The sequence below is a fragment of the Paramisgurnus dabryanus genome, chromosome 15, assembly GCF_030506205.2.
Source record: "Paramisgurnus dabryanus chromosome 15, PD_genome_1.1, whole genome shotgun sequence".
In the NCBI taxonomy this organism is placed as follows: Eukaryota; Metazoa; Chordata; class Actinopteri; order Cypriniformes; family Cobitidae; genus Paramisgurnus; species Paramisgurnus dabryanus.
This window is the reverse complement of record NC_133351.1, coordinates 24640050-24653513: the sequence shown is the minus strand read 5'-3', so window position 1 is coordinate 24653513 and position 13464 is coordinate 24640050. Positions and strand designations below refer to the sequence as shown.

Below are 13464 nucleotides of genomic sequence, written 5' to 3'. Positions count from 1 at the left end.
GTTTGTTTCTTTAGTAAAATATTCAATAAAGCATGAAGAGAACAGATTTGGAATCAATTCAAGCATATTTTTTCTTAATGCACTGCAGAGCTTTTTAATTGCAAAGCATATAAGGGTGCATCCAGCTCTAGGAAATGCCAAGTATTGGATTAGGACTTTACTTTTTCGTCCGATACTCAAAATGAAATCACTTCGATTGTGTCGGGGCACAAAAATGTGATCAGGAAAATCGCTTAAGTCTTAAGGCATGCAGTTCAAATAAGGTTCTACTCATATAGGATGCAACCTACTAGGAATGCTCCGATCGATCGGCCGCCGATCATAATCGGCCGATAACGGCATTAAATGACGCGATCAGCACTCGCTAAATTTGCCGATCTCATGAGCCGATCTTTCTGTTTACTTTTGTCATCATAGCGTTCCTGATGCGGCTGCAATTAGAGACCATTTTAGACAGTGCGAGCATTTTGTAACCCGTTGCTCATGTGTGACGTGCAGATTTGGATTTCTCTCTCTGCCTTTACAGAGATATGCGTATTTTCTATGAGGACGCGTTCCGGTCCTCAACGCGATGCGTCTTCACATCCCTATCAAACAGCGTATACAACACATATCTATCGCGGACAATTGCATCCTCATGCCGAAAGTTCATTACTTAAACATTTTTAAAGTCATATTACATTTCTCTTTGCAAGAAGAAATATTTGCTGTGCTTATTTATTTGATTCTCTATTAAAACAATAATATACCTAATTTATAGTTAGTTTCATTTCTACAAATGGTGTAAACTCTGCTAGATTATAGATAAAAGATTCCCATTCCACTGCCATTTTGTGATCGGCACTGATCGGCGATTGGCAGATCATGATCTTGGTGATCCGTAATCGGTGATCGGCCCCAAAAATGCTGATCGGAGCATCTCTACAACCTACCAAGGAACAAGCTACCCATGTAGGCACTAAGCAGAAAACAAGTTACAAGAATTTGGAGCAGTCAACAAAGTCGTTTACACCTTTGCTCTAAAATCCAGCAATGTAAATATTTAAAGCTGGGCCTAGCCTCTAAAAAAACATAGCTGTAAAGTGCTAAATGATAGCAGCATGCATGAGTACCGAAAATCACAGAATTACTTAGGTATATTAAATGTAAATAGCAACCAGGCTCAGTGAGAGGTTCAGCTGTGCAGTCTGGAGATGATGAACATAGTGGAGTGGTACGAAGCAATTTAGATTTTGACATTATGTGCAGTAGCCATATCACTAATGAGCCCAACATTCTCAACAAGAAACATTACACACAAGTGGCTGGAGGAGTTCTCTTACAGGACTACAAGCATATATGCAAATATTTTTAAACTTCTGCTTCACATTAAACTAGTCAATCATAAAAAATTAAACAAGTACAAACTATGATTGCATGTAATCAGGGTCTACTGTAAACAAATGTCAAGAGCCAAGCGAGTAAATAAACGGAATAACTCGTCAGCTGTCAGGTAAAATTTTAAAGACCTGCTGTTTTGTTTTGTGCATTGATGTAATTTCCAATGAAATAGAAAGGTAGGGTGAAACACCCAAGTGTTTAGTTCACAGCCTGGAAGCTGATGAGAAGCTGAAGTGCAGAATGATGTCATACAAATCATTGATCTCTATAGACAGTTTCATTGGACGCATGCAGTCGCAATTTCGTGCCTGATCCGAAGTGAACTTCCGGTCTATATTTATTTATCGGTCTGGCTAGTGGCCAAACTGATCTGTGAAACAAATGCCTTTTCGAAAATAAAATGTTTTGGTTTGCTAAAGACGAGGGGAGACGAGTAGAGCCCGACTGATATGCATTTTTTGGGGCCGATGCCGATACAGATATTAGGGAGTACAAAAACACTGATAACGATATATCGGCCGATATTCTTTATGTGTATATTATAGTACAGTACACATATACTACAGTATATTATACTACAGCAGGCTACTGTACATATAATACACTATATACATTAACAGAATATACTATATATAAATACTTTTTTGCAATGATCACTCACAAATGTGGTGATCAAACACTTAAAATGACGTGACAAAGATATGTAATATAGGCAGGTATGTTTTACAAGTTAACAATAAACTTTATCCAAAATGATTCTGATATAAGTGCACAAAACAGTAAACTTGACTAATTATAAATAACTTTAAAACACAAACGAAACAAAATACATATAACTTAAATGATTGTCAGTTTTGACGAGAATAATGTTATATTGGGCTTATTTTGAAAATGGAAACTTATAAAGTCATTGTTTATTAGCTTTACAATAAGTTATGTACTTCACAAATTAATTAGAAACTTACTGTTAAGACGACAATGCTTGACTTGCTGACAACATAATGATGTAGGCTTATGTTTAATGTACTGCAACGTTTTTATAACACGAACCCACAGTGTTCTGCCGGGACTTTAAACTTTTATAAAACTAAAGTGTCTGCTCTCCGCCCCTTTTATTTAGCGAGGGTGTAAAGTTGCGCGAGCTTAGTTAATCAACTGCTTTGAAATGAGCATGTTCAGTAACAGCACAAGCAGCTGTACTCCCACAGACAGCGCGTCCTTTCTCAGCCTCGCGTCAATTCTTCCGCTTTTAAACAACTCGCAAGTGGACAAAAGAGACGGATTAAAAACACCAAATGTAAACCGGAATGTGTCTTTCTCGCCCACTTATAATCGAATCGACCAAAGCGCGTCTTAATACCAGGTGTAAAATGTTGTGAAGAAACCGCGTGACTGCCACCACCTGAACTGAGGGACTGACTGAAGTGAAGGGGGTGGGGATTGGCTGGTGTCACTACAGTGAGTGACCTGGGTCACCATTAGCAACCAGTAGGGCGCACTCTGCTGGACAAACAAGTACTTACATCTTTCAAAAGAATTTAATGTCTTCTGTAAGGAACGTTCATATCGGCTTCATATCTGCGGCTTATACGCCGATACAGATATATCTGCGACAGGCTCATATCGGCCGATAAAATCGGCAAAACAATAAATCGGTCGGGCTCTAGAGACGAGCATAGATCGATCACAACTGTGCAGAGAGGCTTGACAGTCACGCTGGTATCACACTGCTGTGCACACGTGATCGGTGCATGTTTTTTTCGGCATCCATGTTAACAGGTAAGAGCATGCACTGCTTACACTACGCCTAGGCGCATTCATATGTGCAGTGTAAAACCGGCATCAGGCAAGAATTCAAGGAAATTTAGCTATCATTATTTACAATTATTATACACAGCTTAGTGTAGTAGTTGATAAGTGTTAGATATGATATATGAATGAATGTAATTTACTTGTCATTTATTTCCCTTGTTATCAGTAATAAACTACAGTTAAAGGACTCAGTTATTGATTTTATGTGGAAGTCTAACGGAAGTTGTGTTTAGTCCACAAAAGCCGTTTGTTTATGATGCTGCTGCTGAAACCGTCAATAAGCATAAGTGAGCGAATAAGTTTTTGAAGCTTATGTCTTCTAATTCGGCTTTCACATAGGATGCGGTGTGCGCTGCGCTTGCTGCTGGGTTCCGCGCAGCCAGGCAATTTGTGCTCTGATGGCCAGACCAAAGTAGGCGGGGTTTTCAATAAATTACTACAGTGTTTATATTTGCGTTGAATAGTCGATGAGGAATACAGAGACTGATGTTGCTCGTCTCCATTTCACGTAACTTTAAGCATACCTACAACAAGCTGCTTGACTTAAAACACACCTGACATGCCAACTTGAATTGCTACGTGTTTCCATGACACGGCTTTCCTTCCGATGTCTCTGTACTAGGAACATAAACTTGTATTTTAAAGCTCTGAGAATCCAGAGTATAAGCTTTCGTCCATTTTGCTTGTTTGGATGCACGGCCAATAGAAACGGGGCAGGTAATCGTCACAGAGCGCAAAAGTTAAACTATTTTGAACTTTGACCGCGGCGTGAGCGCAAGCTGCGCTCCATTGCGCTTGCGCTTTGCTTGGCGCCGCGCAACAAAAAACCGCCCTCGCGCGACGCAAGCCATTGAAATGAATGGGTTTCATAGCGCAGCGCACACCGCATCCTATGTGAAAGACGCATAAATAGTGATGCACCAATGTATCGCCGCCGATATGTATCGGCCGATTTTTTATGATTTTGAAACCATCGGCATATCGGCAATAACACAATAAAGGCTGATACCGATTGTTAATTAATTAATTAATTGTGTGAAGGCAATAAGTTGCATGTCTGTTGCATAATCCAGCACTTAAATATATATATATATATATATATATATATATATATATATATATATATATATATATATATATATATATATATATATATATATATATCCAAATAATTAAATAATTCCCAAAACTAAATATGTACAGATTATAGTTTGCCAGACGTAGAATCACGTAGTTAATCACAATAGTTTATACATGTACTTAAAGCTAATATTAACACTAAAATAAACTTACATGTTAAAGTAATGGGAACTTTAAATCCGATATAAGTTTATATGACGTCATGAAAATCGACTAAAAAACGTGTTGAGTCTTGAGCATCTCTTACATAAATATATTTTACCTGATAGCTCAAGTTACTTTTCTCTTTTTTTAAAAGGTATTAATCAACTTAACCAGAATAAAAAAAGGCTTTTAAAGCAAACACAACCGACGCTGTGACGGGTGTGCTAGACGGAGATCTCTCTCAAATGACACTGCAAGTGACATAATGCGCATGTCAGTCACAAAGATGAACGGGAAAACCTGACAAATGCACAAAATCTATTTCAGTACAATATTAAATAATTATCTAAACACAGCTGCAAACCCACAAAACAACGCAAAATTCTGAGGTAAAACCTGTCCAGAAAAACAACACTGAGATTTAGGCAATAGCTTCAAATTTTATATATAACATAACATCAACCTGTCCTGTATCATTTAAGTTAACTTGTAATAAACTATATAGCAGAACACATTTCTACATCACTAGAAAATATATGGTCATAGGGAACACAAAAAGCAAGTGTCACCTGTAAATTAAAAGCTATAACGCTAAAAACTACTAGATTTAAACTCTCTGAATCATTCGCCTTGTATTGAATTGTATGCACGTTTTAGTCGCGTGAAAAGAAAATAAACTTACAGCGGGCGTTTAATGATCGCGTAATTACGGTTCGCGTGCTGCAAATCACTGCGAATCTGTGCACATCAAAACATTTCCTGTAAAAGTCACCATCGCCTTGCTTTACAATCCCGCTTAAGAGGATAATAAACTTCTAAATAGTCAATAAGACATCCGCCGTTTTTGTGTGGATGTAGTAGTTTTTAACTCGGCGTCAACAGATGATCAACAGACACACTTCCACACCTCACACTTTAGACCTCTAAAACCACAACGCTCCGCACGTTTACCTGGACGTAGTTACTTTCACAGTATTCAGCGACTCTTTCGAGATTTATGAAGCTGTCCAGCAACGCACTGCGACCCGCGGGAATTTCCTCCTCCAGCAGCATCTGCAGCTCCGCCATCTTTACATGTCTCCATGCACCCGCCGCCTCGCGCGTCAGGAGCGACAGGAAGTGCCGCGGCTTCACCTCCCGCGCTGAGATCCGAGAAAAGCTAGCCAAGAGTTTTTATCCTAGAGACGGTTTCACTTAATTATTAAAATGTCTGAACAATATAATATAATATGAACAGGTGTTATAACTGTTTACAGTATGTATTTTTAGTATAGCGCATTTGGTGGGTTTCGGGCATCTAATGTACTCTCAGAATATTTTTGGCAACACTATTAATAACAAAGATTGTCAATACAATGTTTAACAGCTAATGTATACATATGAAACATGAATAATATATGCTTACATAAGTTAAACAAATTGTTCACAATATTTCATTATTTTCTATCTGCATTTATCGGTTAAGCATTGTTGCATAATTTATTGTTTGTTTTTATTGCCGTTTATCGGCATTTATTAATCCTTGTTAATGTTTGTTAATGCTATTTATGTTAGTTCACGGTCCATTAACCAATGTTGAGAGTTTCGAATTTGAAATGTACAAAAATGTATAAGTAAATGGTGTAAATAACATGAACTAAGATTAGTAAATGCTGTAGATTATTGTTTAGTGTTAGTTCATGTTAGCTAATGCATTTACTAATGTTACCAAATACAACCTTATTGTAAATTGTTACCATGTAATTTAAAGTTAAGAGTGTTAACTTAATTCTCCGTTTTAGTTTGTTTATTATTTGAGTTACGTCAACTGTAATATTCTCTTTATTTAACGAGTAGTCTGAAGTTAATTACCAGTTAATTAAAAACCCTTTTCACATTTTTGTCAAGTATTGGTAAGAATCACATTTGCATTTCTTTGGAAATTGCGCCCCCTGTGCTCCAGCGCCCATAGGATTTCACTGTTGGCTACTCCATTATCCTTCCTTCTCCCGTTATTGTTTTGCAATATTCAGGATATTCACTCTTGTCCATATTATTTGTCAACTACCCAGATGCATATAAACTACAGCGAAGACAGGTTCATAAACTGCAGTATTAAAATGACAAATGAGAATACCACAGTGACCAGCATTAAAGAGAAATAGGGAATGGCACAAAAAAGTTTAATTATAAATGTTTACACAAATATTATGCTCAATAATCAAGTACAAGTACAAAACATGTACTGTAACACAAAACAATGTTTAATTTACAGATACTCTCTAACAAATGCAATACTGATTTCTTAGCATTCATAAATCATGGATGAAAATCTTGTATCTCAAGCTGCAAGCTCAGTTTTATCATCATGACGTGGATATTCCTCCACCTCCATTGCCATCAGAAACTCTGACAGTAATGACACAAAATTATAGTCATTATGTCAGGATATGAGTTATAGGAGAGTAAAAATAATTGTAAAGATACATGAAGAAAATCAGACACACAGGCAAATACATCAGTATTTATTTTTCCATGCACACTTATTTACCTTCAGTGTAGTCCATGTCTGGTCTCGTAGCAACAAAAACCCAAGCCAGTCCAACTAAGAGGGCTACAACCAGGTTAACCACAATCCAGGGTTGTAAAATCTGATGTTCTGAACCTGGAGGCCTAAACCACAAGCAGGATAAATCAAATGCTGAAGTGTCAATTAAAATGTTTTGAAATCTGACACATTCAGTTTGCATTGCAGGGCGCTTTAATATCTATACATAATGTTAATGTTGGATTTCATGATGCTCATATTGGCAAACTCACCAAAGTGTCTCATTGGCTGTGGGGTAGAGATGTATCCGATCACTGGTCATCTGCTGGCTTAGAGACAGAATAAGAGCAGCAAAGTACACTGGGACGACAGGGAGGTTATGTAATGAAAAAGGGAAACAGCTTTGTCATTGTGTGAAAGAACCCCATTTATTTCAATATATTGCTGAAGTCTTAAAATTGTTCAATAGCACATTCAGACAGTCGTATCATCTGTGCTGTCAGAGTTAAATGTTGCATCGATAGTTTATTGATTTGCACTCACAGAAGGAAGCAAGAGCCGCTGGATCGAGTGTAAGAAATCCTCGAAGAGCCATGGAGGCTTTGGCCAGATTTACCCTGATGTGAGAGATGGTTTAGAAAACTGGTACTAACTTTTGTTCTGCCAAGTGTCATGGTCACGTTTAACAATATATATATATAATAAATTATAAAACTGTTTGGCCTCGATTGCAGATTAGTCTTTACAGACGTTCTAAAATGCACAATGTAGCAGCAATGAGACAAAAACTACCAGATTACAGCACAGCATAAATACCTAAATGTCATTGTAGATACACAGCAACATTCAGTTACATGTCAAGGCCTAAATCTTAGATGTTGGTTGTCATTACTACCACACACTTCCACACACCTGTCAAAGGCAGACACAGTGCTGACAGCCAACAGGAGGTAAAGCAGAGACTGCGCTGGGTAAGCCAGACTGTGGTACTGCTGGAGAAGATTGATAAGTGTGGTCAGCTGCTCTCCGGCTAACACATACACAACAATAATATTCCACACCGCGTATCCTGCTAGAAATCCATGAGAGAAGAGTCCTATTATCCTACAGAGGGCACACAAATAAATATAAATAAATAAATGACAGGATTGTACAATATTTCATTTCATTACACTGTCAGAAAAAAGGTCCCTATAGCTACCATTTAGCTACAGATATGTGATCTTTGGTACCACTGTACCTCTGAGGTACTAATATGAACTATTTATGTGCTTTTTGAAAGGGTACTGCAGTCCCAGTCATAGTTAGGGATCTTTTTATGACCATGTTCCCTCATGAAGAAAACCAAAATGAGAGAACTACTTGACAATTTGACTTAAATGCAAATGAAGACAAAATGAACATTTAATTGATGACATACGATTGAATCAGAGATGAGAATTTATGTTTTGAAGTAGCCTATGTGACTACTTTACCAAACTCACCTGAAGCCGCTGTGGACCCTCATGGCAACATCTCTTGTATTCCACATGGGCCTAACCTCCATATACTCCTCCAGCTGCTCATTGGCTAAATCCAAACGATTGGTCGCCTGAAAGCGTTCTGGGTAGAGGTCATATCTCAAATTCTCATGCTCAACTTATTGGCAAAATTACACCAAATAAACTCTGATAGTTATAGAAAATCAAATATTTCACATATTTTGCTTATCTTGAAACTCACTGCTTTTTTCTACAAACACTTTTCCGATTGAATGGCTGTGACCCAGAGGTGCAGAAAACAGAGAACGTTGAGAAATTGGTGCGTGTACGTCAGTGATGATATCATCTTGCTCAACACCTTGCTCATTATGGCACTGATTTTCCAACATCTTAGTCTTCCTTCAAAAAGATATAAGAAGAACATTCTTTTTATTATTAATCTTCCTGTTAAAATGTGTACCCCAACTGTTAGGGCAGTACCCTAATGTACCATTAGGTATAGATATGCATACATATGGTACTAATATATATCTTTGAGGTACTAATAAACCTTCTTTGGTACCAGCATACCTATGAGGTACTTATATGAACTCTTTAGGTGCAAAGCTGTACTTTTTGAAAGAGTGACAGCTGAGGTATATTTTGAACATATTTTTTTGAAAGTTTATGACTTTACTGCACAAGTTAACTTGAACTACCTAGAAGGTATAAACGGATACAAATACTGTAATACACACAAATTATTTATTTTGTATTAAAGTACTCAAAGTTTTTCTTACTAGGAAGCATTTTTCCCCCTTACCTTTTCTTCTTGCTCTTTTTGGTAACTTCTTCACCATCTGTTTGGTGCTCTTGAACATCTCCATTTGTGAGGTCTTGCTGTTCACCCTCATGCTCTTATAGAATAGTTATTATCAAAACAATTTGTCAACGAAGAGAACAAATATAAATTAGTTGTCTATAGCATCAAAAATTGTTTACCCAAAGTGTGTGCTTTTTTCTTTCTCCTCTTCTTGTGTGGTGGATTGTCCTGAAGCTCAGGAGTCAAAGGCTCTTTGCTCTCAGACTGTCTGCGACTCTCAACAACACCCTCCATTTCTAAAGCCGGCTCTGTCCCTTAAAAATTTAGAAGAAAGATAAATAATCCATACACTAAAATGAACAACACTTAAGGACATACTTTATTCATACTGACAAATTGGTACATTTTTTTAAATTCTGCTTGCTACCTAAAGAGGTAGCTGTTACACCAATAAACTACACACATTTTTTAGTGTGTCCAAATTACAAGACATTTATCGTCAGCAGTATGGTTCAATTAATCTTCTTTATTTTGAAATATTTAGACTAGGCGAGAAATGCTGTCTTTTAAAATGTAATCAATGAGGATGGTTGAAGATTTACCTGCTGGTTCCTCAACTTCATTGATGTCTTTTTTGACTTTCTTTTTCTTGTGTTTAACACTTGGCATGTTGTCTAAGCACAAAAAACACAAAGTGCAGTGTCTGTTACACTAGCCTTATTTAGTGCATATAATTAGATTAGGTAACTACTCAAGCAGAAAACAAACTCTTGACAAATCTGATTGATTTATTTGCTAATCTAAATAAACAGACTTTATTTGAAACCTAATGTTGCATGTTCTGTAATTCATCACAAATTTAAAACTGACCTCAGGTGTTTTGACTTCATGTACTTTTATCCAAAGGGACTTGCACATGAGGAAGCATTCAACATTTTATCAAGAGCTAACCAGAAGTATAATACACATATAGTTTGAAAATTCAATATAGCGCTCTTTAACACTGTATTCTTTCCGCGCAGCTCATGTAAAATCAACTAACAAGTAAACTGCTGCTTTAAATGAGCCCATGCTGGATATAGTTAATTCTCATTAAACGATTATAAGTTCAGTTAGGTAAATGACACTGAACTGGTCCTTTTTGTCTGATTGAAGCAGTTGCAAGTTCCCTTTGACAGGGAAGTGAAATTGAATTTCTTTGACCCCAAAGTCTCCTTGTTCATGCAAAAGATGAACAGAACTTCATGTCAATTGTTTGCTAAATGTGTGATTGAAATTGAATGAAACAGAATTCAAATTATTGTTGGACTTACGGTGCTGTACACATTGTCACTCCTTTTCAGATCATTATATAAGCAGTAAATACAGAATAAAAGAACTACTATAAGAAATAACAGTAAAACGAATACTTAAGCAATTATATAGCAGTTAGTTCTGGTTATTGATTCTAATTGGATGAGAAATGTTTAAAGAGTGCTGATATTGGACCATAAGAGCACTGGGACACTTTTGATTTCTATCACCCCACCATCATAACTGTTCATATAATAATGCTTTTTTGTTGTACACTGTATAAAATATAGGAAAATGTATCCCTATTTTGCTGAAGTTGCCTATTTGTTGCCTGAATTATTAATTCAGATTATGTCATATAGACATCCTCACTGAAATATTAAAGAATATTCAACTCATTCCATGCCAGCCTTTTTTTTGCCCGCCATCATTGTTTGTGATTTTCACAAAAGTTTTACAAAATGCCTTCTTCTAAAAATATCTAAACATACAAATATATAAAATGAAAGAACAGACTCTCTACTTTTAAACAAACAAACAAACCAGGAATAAAAAGGTTTCATCCTATCTATATTTTTTTCTCTGCTTAAAAACTCTTAAATATGGGTATTTTTCTTCAAAACAGTTTTTACAAAAAAGCTAAAATAATTGCAATTTTGTTAGAGATCAGATTCAGAATGATTATCAAAACATAAACAAATGTTTAAAATGAGTAAATATTTTTTGGCTTCAGTTTTTTTTATAAATTGGGTAAGTCCATGTAGTGGAAAAATCATGCAAATGTTTTCTCTTAATTGACAAAATAACTTGTCAATGGCAGGGAAAGAGTTAAATCGGTAAATATCACACTTCATGACAATAGGGGTAAAACATGTCACACATCTGGGATCACTTGTTAAAATATGAATAATTTTGTGGTATTTATTCTCATGACAGTATGCACTACTGGCATCCTCTTGTTTGTTTAATAATCCATGTTGGAAGCAAGAGAATCATACCTTTTAGTTTTATAATGCTTTTTCTATTTCCATATAAATTAACTTAGATTTTAAATTATTTATCAAAATTTCACATTTTCAGTGTGGTCCCATGCAGACTTTTGAACCTTTGGGTAATAGATAAAATTAAGTTGCATCACTTCCTCTGAAGGTTGTTTCATTTTTGTGGTAAATGGATGTTAAGCAACCAACTGCACAACTAATACAAGTTTACGCAAGTTCAGTGATTTGTGATCACAATCCAACTACGTATAATTTTACCAGATTAAAATCAGGTCACATGGTCACAGTAAGCATGTACTGTAAACAAGTCAGGTCATACAAACACAGGAGAACAACAACAACAGTCCTAAATAGAGAGCAATGTATAACATTTATAGATAATAAAAGACAGTGTAGCTCAGACATTAAGCTCAGTGTGGCACACAGAACATATATTACATGTGCTCTTTATCCTAACCATATACATTATCAATCAAACACTGCTTGTCTTTAATAAGTGAGGGTCTGCTATAATGTCAAGTGGTATAACTTACCGTCTAATTTTCTCCCATTATCCTCGGGCAAGAGTTTTGCAGCATGAGTTGTAAGGTGTGAGAGGAGTCTTGGCTTTGTTGTCAGGCTGTATAATCCTGGGTTTAATCCTCACAGACGTGCATCTGCCAAGGAAGGAATTAGTGTGGCACAGATCAGTGAGTGAGGACATACTGAGAAAGCCACATACATACATACATACTTGTGAGAAATGTTTTTATCTACACACCATTAACCACAGTCGTTGCATAAGAAATATTTATCCAGCATCTTGTATTCATTTACAAATACAAAACACACACATGCAGATTCAGTGAAAAAAAATGTTGGGGATAGTTCACCCAAATATTAAAATGGTGTCATAATTTACTCACCCTCATGTTGTTACAAACTTGTATGAGTTTTATTCTGCTGTTGAACAGAAAAGAAGATATTCTGATAAATGACGGTATTGCCTTCCAGAATATTTGTTTTTCCTACCATAAAAAGTCAAATGTGTAAACTCTGTGCTTACCAGCATTTATCAGAATATAGAAACTCATACAAAAAAGTAAATGATGAAAGAATTTTTATTTTGGGATGAATTATATAAGTTTTATATAGATTTTCAACTTACATTTTCCCAATCTGTCTAATAATCACAATAACTACAATAATACTTTATAGAGAAAGTTATTTTTGTGAAATAATGTGATTAGCATTATAACTACTAAGGCAATAATAATATAGTTGACATACTCTAAGCAAGACACTTAACATCACTGATAGACAGAGCAAATTCAATTATGATATGTCATTTAAAAAGCATTTTTGGTATATTTTTATACATTTAATCAAAAACACATTACTCATCCATTGGTTACAAAAATAATTAAAAAGCAACAGATAAATGCAAAGACTATTTTCTGAATAGTTCTTTAGGTAACAAAAAAGATTACATCACAAAATGGACACTTTCTAGAGACTATACTGTTTTATGTAAACATACTTGTAGATAATAAAAGTAAGGACAATGACATCACATCACCAAAAAACCCTGGAGTATAGATCTCATATAATAACTCTTTTATTTTTTATATATATATCTACACTCTACAAAAGCCTACGGAGGCTACTCTGCTGCTGCTCTGTGCCCCCGGCCTCCGAATTTGTCATACGTCACTAAGAAAAGTGCGTACACTACGCTAATACTCTCTCCTGAATACAGAGGAGTCTAAGATGGCCCTCAGAAGACCCTTGTTTATCATCCTTGAGCCGTTTGGATTTATTTTGTGAAGGATGGACGCACTTTTTTTGGACTTGAAGGTCGTGGACCCCGTAACATTACATTTAATCAACTGAAAGATCTTAAAC

At 35.9% G+C, this 13464-nt stretch overlaps 2 protein-coding genes across 13 annotated transcripts in view; both read right to left on the bottom strand.

Moving 5' to 3' along the window:
- The window catches only part of abi2a (abl-interactor 2a), a 44837-nt gene extending 39233 nt beyond the window's left edge, over positions 1-5604 (bottom strand). For 4 of the 12 annotated variants that reach the window (XM_065292842.2, XM_065292844.2, XM_065292840.2 and 1 more), the window contains exon 1: positions 5428-5603. In XM_065292842.2, coding sequence (XP_065148914.2) covers positions 5428-5544 — 117 coding nt within the window. In that variant the 5' untranslated portion in view covers positions 5545-5603. Of the gene's footprint in view, positions 1-5427 lie in introns of all 12 variants that reach the window. The other 8 variants (XM_065292847.2, XM_065292845.2, XM_065292846.2 and 5 more) reach the window with 5 other exon arrangements.
- Positions 5605-6622: 1018 nt separating this feature from the next.
- Positions 6623-10039, bottom strand: tmem237a (transmembrane protein 237a). Its single transcript, XM_065292864.2, has 10 exons — positions 9889-10039; positions 9466-9600; positions 9287-9380; positions 8726-8883; positions 8488-8605; positions 7916-8107; positions 7547-7620; positions 7276-7363; positions 7007-7128; positions 6623-6864 (listed from the first exon to the last, which is right to left on the bottom strand). The coding sequence occupies exons 1-10, from the start codon at positions 9953-9955 to the stop codon at positions 6797-6799; spliced, it is 1116 nt and encodes a 371-aa protein (XP_065148936.2). The 5' UTR covers positions 9956-10039; the 3' UTR covers positions 6623-6796.
- Between the last annotated feature and the right edge of the window lie 3425 nt (positions 10040-13464).